Source organism: Rana temporaria, chromosome 3 (assembly GCF_905171775.1).
Source record: "Rana temporaria chromosome 3, aRanTem1.1, whole genome shotgun sequence".
Taxonomy (NCBI): Eukaryota; Metazoa; Chordata; class Amphibia; order Anura; family Ranidae; genus Rana; species Rana temporaria.
Window position 1 is genome coordinate 482,079,638 of NC_053491.1, and position 14,007 is coordinate 482,093,644.

At 43.3% G+C, this 14,007-nt stretch overlaps 1 protein-coding gene across 2 annotated transcripts in view; it reads right to left on the reverse strand.

Moving 5' to 3' along the window:
* Positions 1-14,007, reverse strand: part of LOC120933683 — a 207,750-nt gene that overhangs the window by 89,181 nt on the left and 104,562 nt on the right. For both annotated transcript variants that reach the window (XM_040347023.1, XM_040347022.1), the window contains exon 5: positions 2,993-3,154. In XM_040347023.1, the coding sequence (XP_040202957.1) occupies positions 2,993-3,154 (162 nt within the window). The remainder of the gene's footprint in view (positions 1-2,992; positions 3,155-14,007) is intronic.

The window sequence follows — 14,007 nt, forward strand, 5'->3', positions numbered from 1 at the left end:
AAATTACGGCAAATTGCCTCGGTATCCACCCGGGGGCATCTTGCTGTGCAGCACAGGGGTTCTCAGCTATGGCTGGGTGTATGTAACCTTATTGCTGTGTTCATTTTGGGGTTTCGGTTTAATACCATGTTACAGTAAAAGAAAAGAACTGTTTCACAAAAGTTGATGTCAAAGTTGCTTTCCTCATTTGTGACTTCGCTGTATCTTGGAGAGCCCACCCCGGTACACGACTTACACTTCCGCGGACCAATGTTTTAACCAAAGGATTCTGCGCATATGCACTAATTGGAGCGTCAGGCGGAATGCCTGCTGAAAAGAATCTCTCATGGCATCAACCGTAAAACATAAGGCCTTTGGCAGGTTTAACGTGGTCTGGAGGGAGACCCTTGAGCCCTTCTGTTACTTGTTCCTTTAGGACTTGACACATACCCACGGCCACCACGGCAGGCTGGGTTACTGCGCCAGCTAACATAAAGAAAGATTTTGGTAAGGATTCCAATATCTTTTCAGAAAAATCCTTAAAAACTTGAGCATTGTCCACAGGACAGGTTAGTTTCTTGTTTACGCAGGAAATGGCTGAATCTACCGTCGGTAACTTCCACTTTTTATTACGTTTTTCCCCCATTGGATAGAGAAAATCAAATCTCCTGGGGGGAGAAAAACTTTTATCTGGATGTTGCCAATCAGTATAAATGAGATTCTTCAGTAAAGGATGCATTGGGAAGAAGCCCGCAGACTGTGGGGACTTTAAAGAACCCAGGGAGGAAACAGGTAATTCTGTTACTTCCACCAATGGCAATTTGAATATGGACTGTACGGCTTCCGCATAGCATTGTACCTGCATATTTTGGACCTGGGGGGCAGAAAAAGGCTCCTTTGATCCACCTGAATCATCCGATAGCCCTCATCCTTATCCTCCAGAAGCTCCACATCGCCTTCATCCACATCAGACCTATCTGAAGAGGGATCTGAAATAACGGAAGGAGACCTGCTTCGCTTTTTAATCGCCTTTAGAGATTTACCGATTAGTGCTTCTATTTTCCCTTCCAGATTATTAATGGCTACCGACAAAGTGCCTTCCGTGACATATGCAGGAGCCGACACCACAGGAGATTCTACTCTGCCTGACAAGGGCAATGGCTCATCCTGTATAGGTGCTCCAGATACCTCAGGAGAGGATGGTATTTGACCAGAGCGGCTAGAGCACCATCTTAGGCGAAGTGTCTTTTTAGTCTTTTTTAGTCCCTGAGCTGCCCCTCCGTGAAGACATGTCCCCAGCGTCTGTCCCCCTCCTGTGTCATGTCCCCAGCGTCTGTCCCCCTCCTGTGCCATGTCCCCAGCCTCTGTCCCCCTCCTGTGTTATGTCCCCAGCGTCTGTCCCCCTCCTGTGTCATGTCCCCAGCGTCTGTCCCCCTCCTGTGTCATGTCCCCAGCCTCTGTCCCCCTCCTGTGCCATGTCCCCAGCCTCTGTCCCCCTCCTGTGCCATGTCTATAACAAGTACTCGTACCAGTTTTCCAACAATGATATTTACTGCTTTTTATAAAGAAATACAATTGATTTTATGCAGTATTGAGTTTAGCCTTTTGGCCCTCCAAAATATTTTTAGTTTCTCATATGGCCCCATCGAAAAAATAATTGCCCACCCCTGCACTAGAGGGTGCTACACAGGATACAAAGGGCAGCTACCAGGGCCACTGATAAGGCAGTACAGTCAGCCCTCCTGTACTGAGCCCGGCCCCTATCGGTTCAAATGGGGGGCTGGGCAAGGTCTGGCTGTATTGCCTTATTGTAGACACCAATTCTCTTCTGCCTCCCCCGTTTGATGGGCAGAGTGGCTGCGTGTTATTGGCACAGTGGCTGCGTGTGATTGGCACAGTGGCTGCGTTTGATGGGCACAGTGGCTGCATGTGATTGGCACAGTGGCTGCGTGTGATTGGCACAGTGGCTGCGTGTGATTGGCACAGTGGCTGCATGTGATTGGCACAGTGGCTGTGTTTGGGAACAGTGGCAACAATTGATTGCACAGTGGCTGCGTGTGATTGGCACAGTGGCTGCGTTTGATGGGAACAGTGGCTGCGTGTGATTGGCACAGTGGCTGCGTGTGATTGGCACAGTGGCTGCGTGTGATTGGCACAGTGGCTGCGTGTGTTGGCACAAGTGGCTGCATGTGTTGGCACAAGTGGCTGCATGTGTTGGCACAAGTGGCTGCGTGTGATGGGCACAGTGACCCCTCCCGGCCCTGCCTACTGTTATCACCGCGGCGGGGAACATTACAGACAGCGTTCGTTTGAACAGCTGTTTTCCCCGCTGCGCATAGACACTCCCCCTTGGACGGATCTGTCCAATCACGAGCAAGGGGGAGTGTCTATGTGACTCCCCCTTGCTCGCGATTGGACAGATCCGTCCAAGGGGGAGTGTCTATGTGACTCCCCCTTGCTCGCGATTGGACAGATCCGTCCAAGGGGGAGTGTCTATGCGCGGCGGGGAAAACAGCTGTTCAAACGAACGCTGTCTAATGTTCCCCGCCGCGGTGATTAACGTGGCAGCGGCGGCGGGGGTGGGCCGGATTAAAAGGTCCGCCGGGCCGTAGTTTGCCCAGGTCTGCTCTAGTGTGTGCTAGTTGGTAGTAGAAGTATGTAGTGTAGTCCTGTTCATGTAGAAAAATGTACCCTAGGACGATGTGCCGCTAGGTATGAGACAATTTTGAAAAATTTCCCCTACCATAAATTTTAAATTTGTGGATACAAAACAAAGATACGACGCGCAAAATTTTAATTTTTTTTTAAATCAGGAAAGGGGCAAATACTTTTTTTTATAGCATTGTAATGTTGTGAATTAAAATAAAAGGAAAATGTAACAAACAACTTGATGAGATGATTCTGCAGTTTGGTGATCCCGTCTCCAATGATGAGATCGGGTCACCAAGAGCTAAAGGTGCAAGAAAAAATCTGCATAACAAAGTGTCGATATTGTCATCCTAGTGTGACTTACCACCTCTGAAATTGCCCTCGTCCGGTTCAAAGACCTGAACTTTGACATCCTCGAACACAAGGCTCACTTCCGAAGAAACCCTTATTCTCTCTTCCTTATGGGTATATAAATGACCAAGTGGGGTAACCAAGGCCCGTGTGAGTTCAATCCCGAAGTACCGCTCTGTAAAGCAAAGAAATAGAAATCTTACGTCTCAGCATGACTGCCAAGTGTAGACAGACAAATGAAGTGTTCTTCCCACTTTCATGTAGTTTGCATGTTTTATATTGAACTGCATGAGGTTACGATTTATGTGATTTTGGTATCTTCCTCTGTCCTCCCCTTCTGTTTAGTGCTAGTTACTCTAGTCCCAGCTAGACCCTCCCCGCTTCTTACATGTTTCCTCATTTGTTTGTTTTCTACAGAGACAGGGTTCAGGAAAGCCACGGTCTTCTTACGCGTCAAAAAACTGGAAAAATATCCTCTGTAATACAATTAGCTAAAGTAAAATTGTGCCTGATTCAACTTCTGTGTCTTATTGAACAATTAACCACTTCAGCCCCGGAGGATTTAGCTGCCCAATGACGGGGAATTTTTTTGCGATTCGGCACTGCGTCGTGCAACGTGGCTCCCAAACAAAATTTAAATACTTTTTTTTTACCACACATAGAGCTTTCTTTTGGTGGTATTTGCACTATAAACAAAAAAAGAGCGACAATTTTGAAATAAAAAAAAAACAATATTTTTTACTTTTTGTTTTAATAAATATCCCCCAAAAATATATAAAAAAAATGTTTTCCATGGTTTAGGCCGATATGTATTCTTCTACATATTTTTGGTAAAAAAAAAAAAAAATCGCAATAAGCGTATATCGATTGGTTTGCACAAACGTTATAGCATGTACAAATTACGGAATCGTTTTATGGCATTTTTATAAAAACATTTTTTACTAGCTATGGCGGGGATCAGCGATTTTTATCGTGACTGCGACATTATGGCGGACAGATTGGACACTTGATGCCATTTTGGGACCATTGTCATTTATACAGCGATTAGTGCTATAAAAATGCACTGATTACTGTGTAAATGACACTGGCAGGGAAGGGGTTAACCACTAGGGGGCAAGGAAGGGGGTTAAGTGTGTCCTAGGGAGTTATTCTAAATGTGTGGGGGCTGGGCTACATGTGACACGACACTGATCACTGCTGCCGATCACAGGGAGCAGACGATCAGTGTCCTGTCACAAGGCAGAACAGGGAAATGCTTTGTTTATACAGGCATCCCCCTGTTCTGCCTCTCTGTGACCCGATCATGGCACACCGGCAGACATCGAGTCCGCGGGTTTCCACAGGCAAAGATTCTTAAAGGGGACATACAGGTACGCCCATTTGACTACCACTGCCATTCTGTCGACGTATATCGGCGTGCAGCGGTCGGAAAGTGGTTAAAGCCTTTTTTTTTCTAAAATAACAAGCATGCCTTCCCTTACCTGCTCTGTGTAATTGTTTTTCACAGAGAAGCCTCAATCCACTTCTCGGGGTACCCCCCCCCCCCCACCAACACTCCTGGCTCCACCCCCCTGCTGGGTGCCCCCATAACAAGCCGCTTGCTATGGGTGCACTTGTGCGTGCTGCTCCAAAGTTCTGCTCTGACACACATACCCATCTCCCCTGCTCCCTCCTCACTGGCTCTGATTGACAGCAGCAGGAGCCAATGCCTTCTGCTCTTGCATCCAAGTCAAATAGGAGCAAGAGACCTGGGAGAGCCTCGGCCCTCATGTACATCCCATGCAACTTACTTTATAATATAGTTATAAATGATATTGGGTCTGGGATTGAACGTCCCATTTCAGTGTTTGCAGATGACACCAAGCTATGCAGTGTAATAACGTCCTTACAGGATGTCTCCAATTTACAAGCCAACCTAATTGAGCAACTGAGTGGCAGATATGGTTTAATGTTGATAAATGTACTTGGGGGCTAAGAATATGCGTGCATCATACAAACTAGGTGGAGTACAACTGGGGGAATAAATGGGTGTTCTGGTAGATCATAAGCTTAAAATATATAGTGAAAAAAGTTGCGCTACTAGTATCTAAAAAAGCAGCCAGCATCAACAATAAGACAAACTGTGTAGGAAAATAAAAAGACAAAAAATGCAGTGCCATAAAGGATGTACAAGACCCACGGATGGATATCAGGGGTTAATAATCAGTGTGAAAACCTAAGTGATTAGTTGAATGAATGAACATTCAAAAAACAACAAGAAAGGTAACAAAGATGCAAAATAAAGTGCTCCGTATGAGTAAAATAAAGTCTTTCAAAGTGCAATACCATAAAAAAGTCTAATCGTCCAGACACCAATTGCACATGTAGCACTACCCTCGGGAGGAGCTGCTGGTTATTTTTGGGTGGCACGTTACCTCTATATTCTCGCTGTCCAGGGTGATGAGAGTCCGAAGAATTTCAATGTCCACACAATGCACTTTTTTTTCTTGGATTTATTTGTAGAACTTCAGTAGAAAATAAGTAAAAGGGGTGGAAAGGGTAGGTAGGTTCAGTTGCATAATCACAAATAGGGAAACACGCCTGTTTTCCAGAAAACAGTTCTCGTCGCCACTCTAGCCAGAGTGGCTATTGCTCACCCAGATAGGTCCCTCTCACTGGCCTAGCAGCCGGACGTGCCTGACACCTGCTGTAAATTAATTGAATTGAATGAAGTTGTTGTGTAGAGCAAAGTCCAGTAAATCCAAGATAAACTTATTCTGTTGAGCCATTTCTGGATAGAATTTGTCAAGGAAAAATTCTACTGCATTTAGTGCCCCATGAGTGAGGAAAACTATGTCAAGGAAGTAAAAAGACATTTGAGTAATTCAGCTGTGTACCTTTAGGCTCCAGGGGCCAGATTCACGTAGATCGCCGCATCTCTGCGGCGGCGTAACGTATCTCATTTACGTTACACCGCCGCAAGTTTTACGGGCAAGTGCTTGATTCACAAAGCACGTGCCTGTAAAAGTTGCGGTGGCGTAGCATAAATCCTCCGGCGCAAGCCCGCCTAATTCAAATGATCCGGATCATTTAAATTAGGGGCGTTCCCACGCCGATCGTACTGCGCATGCGCCGTCCCTAAAATTTCCCGACGTGCATTGCGCTAAATGACGTCGCAAGGACGTCATTGGTTTCGACGTTAACGTAAATGGCGTCCAGCGCCATTCACGGACGACTTACGCAAACGACGTAAAATTTTCAAATTTCGACGCGGGAACGACGGCCATACTTAACATTGGCTACACCACCTAGGGGGCAGCTTTATCTTTACGCCGCGTATCTCTTACCGAAACGGCGTAAATTTACTGCGACGGGCAAGCGTATGTTCGTGAAACGGCGTAACGACTCATTTGCATATTCTACGCCTACCGCAATGGAATCGCCACCTAGCGGCCGGCCTGGAATTGCAGCCTAAGATCCGACGGTGTAAGTCACTTACACCTGTCGGATTTTAGGGAGATCTATGCGTAACCTGATTCTGTGAATCAGGCGCATAGATACGACCGTCGGAACTCAGAGATATGACGGCGTACGGCCGTACGGAAACTCCGTACCTTGCGTGCGCAGGGCCCGCGCAACTTTTGTGAATCGGTGGTAGTATGCATATGCACATACATATAAATTCAAACTGTATATTTACTAATAAAAAATATATTAAAAATATCAAAAAATATATTTTATTTAAAATCTCTCCAAATTGATATCTCCGATTTTAATTTGCAAAGAGAAGGGGGGGGGGGTATAAAAAGGCGTGGGAGTATGACTACCCACCCTACCTCTTAGTAACTGTGGTCTTGGCTATATTCTCTCTGATTGACCTCCTTGCTACTTAGGTATAACCTGTTAAGTTAGCTATTCATACTAGGCATATCTTATATGATCATACAATATTATGCCTTAACCCTTTAGACTTCCAACGGAAAAAGGCAAAGAAAAGAAAAAACATTAGAATTCTATACATTAATATGTGGGGTCTTTAGTTTTGAATTTTTAATGGTTACTAATAAAACAATTGAGGTCAATTTCTATATTTAACCCCCTGGGGCTCAAAGTGTTGGTCAGGAATATCCATTTCGTTTCAGACTTGGATATTTCCCTTACCATATTTGCACCCCGCCACTTTGGGTGTATCTTGTCCACTCCCCAAAATTTGAGGCCTATAGGGTTTCGGTCATGTTTTTTGAGGAAGTGCAACGACACGCTATGATCCTCATAGCCGGTCTTAATATTATATATGTGCTCTGAGACTCGTTTTCCCAAAGTGCGTTTGGTGCGGCCAATGTACATAAGGCCACACGGGCACTCCAAAGCGTAAACCATGTGTGGACGCACAGGTTATGCATTCCTTGATTTGAAATTGTCTACCATTTGCTGTAGACGTAAAGCTCGTAAGACCTTGTAGGTGGGTGGATACCTGTTGGCATGCTTTGCAACGACGACATGCATGGAAACCTTTTTGGTCCCAGAACATCTGTACCGGTTTTGGTTGGTCAAGGACCTTTTTAACCACCTGATCTCCAAATGATGGAGTCTTCCTATATATAAAGGTAGGTATTTCAGGTAAAGTTGGTTTCAGAATTTTGTCCATAGTTAAGATGTTCCAGTGTTTCCTAAAAATGTTCTCCACTTCTCTATATTGCTCGTGATATTGGGATATAAATCCCCATTCATGTTTTCGGTCAGGGTTTTTATTTTTGGGTTGTAATAGGGTCTCCTGAGAGTTCCTACCTACAACTGCTCTGATTTGTTCTAATGTGTCATGATTATACCCTTTTTCCAAAAAACGGTCTGCAATAATTGATGATTGTATTTCATAATCCTTATCATGTGTTCAGTTGCGACGTATGCGCATAAACTGGCCTTTTGGAATGTTCCTCAACCAGTGAGGGTGATGTCCACTCTGCACAGGTATATAACTGTTTCTATCTGTGCTTTTAAAGTATGCTTTGGTAGTAAGCTTATCTCCCTCCTTCATAACAAGTACGTCAAGATAATGGATTTGCTGTATGTCCCAGTTATATTCCAACTTGATATTATTCTTGTTAGTATTAAGCCAAGTCGTAAATTCTTTCAACGACTCTTCAGACCCCTGCCACACTATAAATAAATCATCGATATATCTAGTGTAGAAAATTAGTTCACTGCGTCGGTTTTTATATATCCACTTGTCCTCCCACTCACTCATGAAGAGGTTCGCCAGGCTTGGAGCGAACTTGGCTCCCATAGCAACCCCTGTTTTTTGGCTGTAAAATTCTCCTGCGTACCAAAAATAATTTCTGGATAGGCAAAATTCTAATATCATCTTCAAGAATTTCTTCTGGGTGTATGGTACGTCCTCCCGCTGGCACATAGCCCAATTGAGCGCCAAAAGTGCATCGTCGTGTTGTATATTTGTGTATAACGCTGAAACGTCAGCCGTGACGAGGAAAGTGTCAGTATCTTTGGATATGGTGACCTCTCCCAATTTTCGTATAAAACTAGTGGTGTCTTTCAAGTAGACCTTGGTGTTTTGTACACTAGTCTGTAGGAAAAAGTCTAAGTACTGTCCTACACGGGAAGTGACTGATTCAATGCCGTTAACTATCGGCCTGGCCGAGGGAGTTACTGCATGCTTATGAATTTTTGGTACCGTATATATCGTTGGAATACGATTAAAACTAGGACAAAGGAATGCTTGTTCTTTTTTAGTGATCACTCGCATATAGTAGCCATGATCCACCAGATTTCGTAGTTCTATTCTATAATTTTTTGTGGGGTCCTTTGGTAGATGACTGTATGTAGAGTCATCATCAAGCATATTTTGAAGTTGTGTGTGGTAAAAGGTTTTATCCATTATTACCACTCCACCTCCTTTATCCGCCGGGCGTATAATGACTTCTTTCCTGGCTTCCAAGGCCTTAATGCCTTCTCTGATATGCTTGGGATTAAGGTTATTTTTAAGTTGGTAGATCTTCCAAGTCCCTTAAGACTACTTGTTTGAAAACTTCAATCTGATGGTTGGCTTGCTGCTGCGGATTAAAAAGGGACCTATTTCTGAGTCCACTGTCAATCCCAATAGTTTCTTTTGGTTTAGTTTTATATGTTATACCTGTATTTGATAGGAAATATCTTTTCATGTTCATTTTCCTGACAAATTTGTGTACGTCTATGTACACATCAAACTTACTCATAGGTTTTGTGGATGAACATTTCAGGCCTGCGTTAAGGATGTTTATTTCTTTTTGCGATAGAGTGATAGTGGAAAGATTATATATGCCACTCACTCTGTTTGTCTTGGCCTTTTTCTGGTTGATCCTTCTGCCTGCTCTACACCCTCTCCGTGTTGGATTTCTGATTGTCTGGCTGGGCTGCGGTATTCCTGCCATTGCGGGGGGTTCCACCATTCCTGAGTGGTGTTGTGATTGTATTGTTGCTGAGGCCTCCCTACTCCCCTCTTCCCCTTCCCTAAAAAAGAAACCGGGTGTGGGGTGGGTCCCTTATTAATATTGTCCCTAGTGCCCTGCCCAGGCAGTGGGTCAAACCTATTGTATGTGTTTACTGCATATGTCCCATTGGGTTGGGTATCATATTGGATATCTTGTTGATTGTGGTTCTGGTATCCCTGACCTCTACCTCTCTGGGTAGTTCTATTAGTGCCTCTACCGCGTTGATTTTTAACCGGTTGTTTATATGTCTTTTGTGGTGTTTGATCTATAGGTTGCCCCAATATAGGTCTACCAGAAACCTGTGGGTTGATACCCCTCAAAGGTGGATCGGTCCCAAAAGAAATAGTCGGGGGTGCACTGTTGGTGGTGCTCTGCCATAAGTACACTTCCCCTGTATTGAAATCATTGTAATCACGTCTATATTTTTTTATTTTTTTCTTCTGTGTTTCTTTATCAACCTTTTCCAACTTTTTTTTTATTTCATTATCAAAGTTGATAGCTAAAGTGGTACCTTTAATGGGGTCTAGTTTCTCCTTAATCTCAGAGATCTTTTTTTCAAGCAAAATAACTTTTCTTTTTTTGCGTCTTAACACCAATTGTTGCAGTTTGAAACCCACCCCATTGAAGAAGTCCAGCCACTCTGAAGATGATTCTACATCATCTAAACCATCCTGAGGGCTGACTTCCCATCTCAAACTGCCCATAATGATGTTTTCTTTTAAGTAATGCTCGAAAGTGGCCAGGCCAGACCGATAGTTAACGGCATTGAATCAGTCACTTCCCGTGTAGGACAGTACTTAGACTTTTTCCTACAGACTAGTGTACAAAACACCAAGGCCTACTTGAAAGACACCACTAGTTTTATACGAAAATTGGGAGAGGTCACCATATCCAAAGATACTGACACTTTCCTCGTCACGGCTGATGTTTCAGCATTATACACAAATATACAACACGACGATGCGCTGTTGGCGCTCAATTGGGCTACGTGCCAGCGGGAGGACGTACTATACACCCAGAAGAAATTCTTGAAGATATTAGAATTTTGCCTATCCAGAAATTATTTTTGGTACGCAGGAGAATTTTACAGCCAAAAAACAGGGGTTGCTATGGGAGCCAAGTTCGCTCCAAGCCTGGCGAACCTCTTCATGAGTGAGTGGGAGGACAAGTGGATATATAAAAACCGACGCAGTGAACTAATTTTCTACACTAGATATATCGATGATTTATTTATAGTGTGGCAGGGGTCTGAAGAGTCGTTGAAAGAATTTACGACTTGGCTTAATACTAACAAGAATAATATCAAGTTGTAATATAACTGGGACATACAGCAAATCCATTATCTTGACGTACTTGTTATGAAGGAGGGAGATAAGCTTACTACCAAAGCATACTTTAAAAGCACAGATAGAAACAGTTATATACCTGTGCAGAGTGGACATCACCCTCACTGGTTGAGGAACATTCCAAAAGGCCAGTTTATGCGCATACGTCGCAACTGCACACATGATAAGGATTATGAAATACAATCATCAATTATTGCAGACCGTTTTTTGGAAAAAGGGTATAATCATGACACATTAGAACAAATCAGAGCAGTTGTAGGTAGGAACTCTCAGGAGACCCTATTACAACCCAAAAATAAAAACCCTGACCGAAAACATGAATGGGGATTTATATCCCAATATCACGAGCAATATAGAGAAGTGGAGAACATTTTTAGGAAACACTGGAACATCTTAACTATGGACAAAATTCTGAAACCAACTTTACCTGAAATACCTACCTTTATATATAGGAAGACTCCATCATTTGGAGATCAGGTGGTTAAAAAGGTCCTTGACCAACCAAAACCGGTACAGATGTTCTGGGACCAAAAAGGTTTCTATGCATGTCGTCGTTGCAAAGCATGCCAACAGGTATCCACCCACCTACGAGGTCTTACGAGCTTTACGTCTACAGCAAATGGTAGACAATTTCAAATCAAGGAATGCATAACCTGTGCGTCCACACATGTGGTTTACGCTTTGGAGTGCCCGTGTGGCCTTATGTACATTGGCCGCACCAAACGCACTTTGGGAAAACGAGTCTCAGAGCACATATATAATATTAAGACCGGCTATGAGGATCATAGCGTGTCGTTGCACTTCCTCAAAAAACATGACCGAAACCCTATAGGCCTCAAATTTTGGGGAGTGGACAAGATACACCCAAAGTGGCGGGGTGCAAATATGGTAAGGGAAATATCCAAGTCTGAAACGAAATGGATATTCCTGACCAACACTTTGAGCCCCAGGGGGTTAAATATAGAACTTGACCTCAATTGTTTTATTAGTAACCATTAAAAATTCAAAACTAAAGACCCCACATATTAATGTATAGAATTCTAATGTTTTTTCTTTTCTTTGCCTTTTTCCGTTGGAAGTCTAAAGGGTTAAGGCATAATATTGTATGATCATATAAGATATGCCTAGTATGAATAGCTAACTTAACAGGTTATACCTAAGTAGCAAGGAGGTCAATCAGAGAGAATATAGCTAAGACCACAGTTACTAAGAGGTAGGGTGGGTAGTCATACTCCCACGCCTTTTTATACTCCCCCCCCCTTCTCTTTGCAAATTAAAATCGGAGATATCAATTTGGAGAGATTTTAAATAAAATATATTTTTTGATATTTTTAATATATTTTTTATTAGTAAATATACAGTTTGAATTTATATGTATGCATATTTTTATATCAGTATCAGCGTAGCTGCCAGCTGGATACGTAACGCCTGTTAAGCCTGTCTTATTGGCTACTAACAAACACAGGGCATCCCCAGTTCTCAGTGAGCATTCAGCCGACGTCATGCAGAGGGCGGGGGGCTTGAATGAATGGCGCTATAAATATGGTTAGTTCACGACACGTGGCCACGCCCTCTGAAGACGTGACATCCAATCACGAAACGCGTCAGGGCGTGACCACGTGATCTAATCGTCCAATCAAGTGCGCGGGATCCCGGGACTCACGGCGACAGGAGGAGGAATCCCCAGGAGCTGTACAAGTGAGACGCCTGCAAACTTTAATGATTGAGACACAGCGCCATATTTGAATCCTTATAATAGTAAGCACAACATTGAAGAGCTCTTGTATCCTGTATAAATAAACGATTTTACACTATGCAGAGTCTCTCTCTTATCCTTACATGATTACATGAATTTGAGCACCTTCAGAGACTATCAGGTGTCAGGAGAAGGACGGAGGAGAGATCCAGCTGTATCTGAATACTCTGCTGAAAGACAGCCAGCGATCCGTGCCTATTGATACCATCTTTCTGGTGAGTGAGGTCCCTTAGGGGATCCCTACGAGTCAAATTTGTTTAACAGCACATTTATTGCAGAAGTGTTTTGCAACATTGTATCTGTAGGACTGGTGAAAGAACCCTGCGTTTTTGTGCATGATAACATCTGAGACATTCATCATTGTCTATTGATTCTAAAGCAGATTTTGTTTGCATTCAGGACTGTTTTATTTAGAGCAGAATCTTTGCATTGAGGACTCTGGCATTGTTTTTGGAGTGTCACTTAGTTTATTTATGTGGCAATTCATATTGATATCTCGCATCAGAGACTCTATATATATTTTTTAGCAGGATGTGGTAACACATTAATGGTTTAAGCACGAAGGGCTTACAACTAGCGCTGTTAATGTTTATTTTAATTGGTGTATCAGAACATTGATTTTATAGGCATACTTGAATTAGATAACTTTGTTAATATAATAGCTGCTGCACTGCTTTTTATTCCATTTTAATGACTGGCGATTTTTTGTCAATTAGCAAGGAATCGCATAAGTCATTATCCATTAGTGCGCTGGGTCAGTATTGATTGCCTGACTTCGGCCAGGTGTTTTTACTGATTTTCTTTTTTAGGTAATTTGCATACTCTATGCCGAAAAACGGAAGCGCCCCTAGCGGCCAGCGTGAGAATGCACACAATTATATGCCGCCGCATTCAAGTTACGTCGGAGGAGGAAGCCTATTTTTTGGACGTATCTGCCTTGGAGAATCAGCGTAACGATACGCCAACGCAGATTTGCAATTACGGCGGCGTATCTGGAGATACGCCGCCGTAAATGCTTGCTGAATATAGCCCTATATGTTATGAGCTTCACGCGTTTCCCCAAAAATGGCTTCAACTGGGAATGGAGGCTAACTTCCCATGCCAGCACACTTATTTACTTAATAGGCAGCCAGGACACCGGAAGTGAGATTATCCAATTCCACCTCTGTTGTCACCGGATAAATTGGGTCAAATTAGATAAAGACCATCAGGAATACATCTAATATAGCCTTCAGCAAAATAGATATATGAGAGAAAAATCCCCTCCTTGTGAGGAGAGGAGATCTATCCCGCACACTCACATACAAATATATAAGAAAGGACAACAAATATATACTAAGGGCCAGATTCAGTAAGAGTTACTCCGGCGTATCAGTCGATACGCCGTCGTAACTCTGAATTTACGCCGTCGTAAATTTAAGCGTATTCTGGAAACCAGATACGCTTAAATTAGGCTAAGATA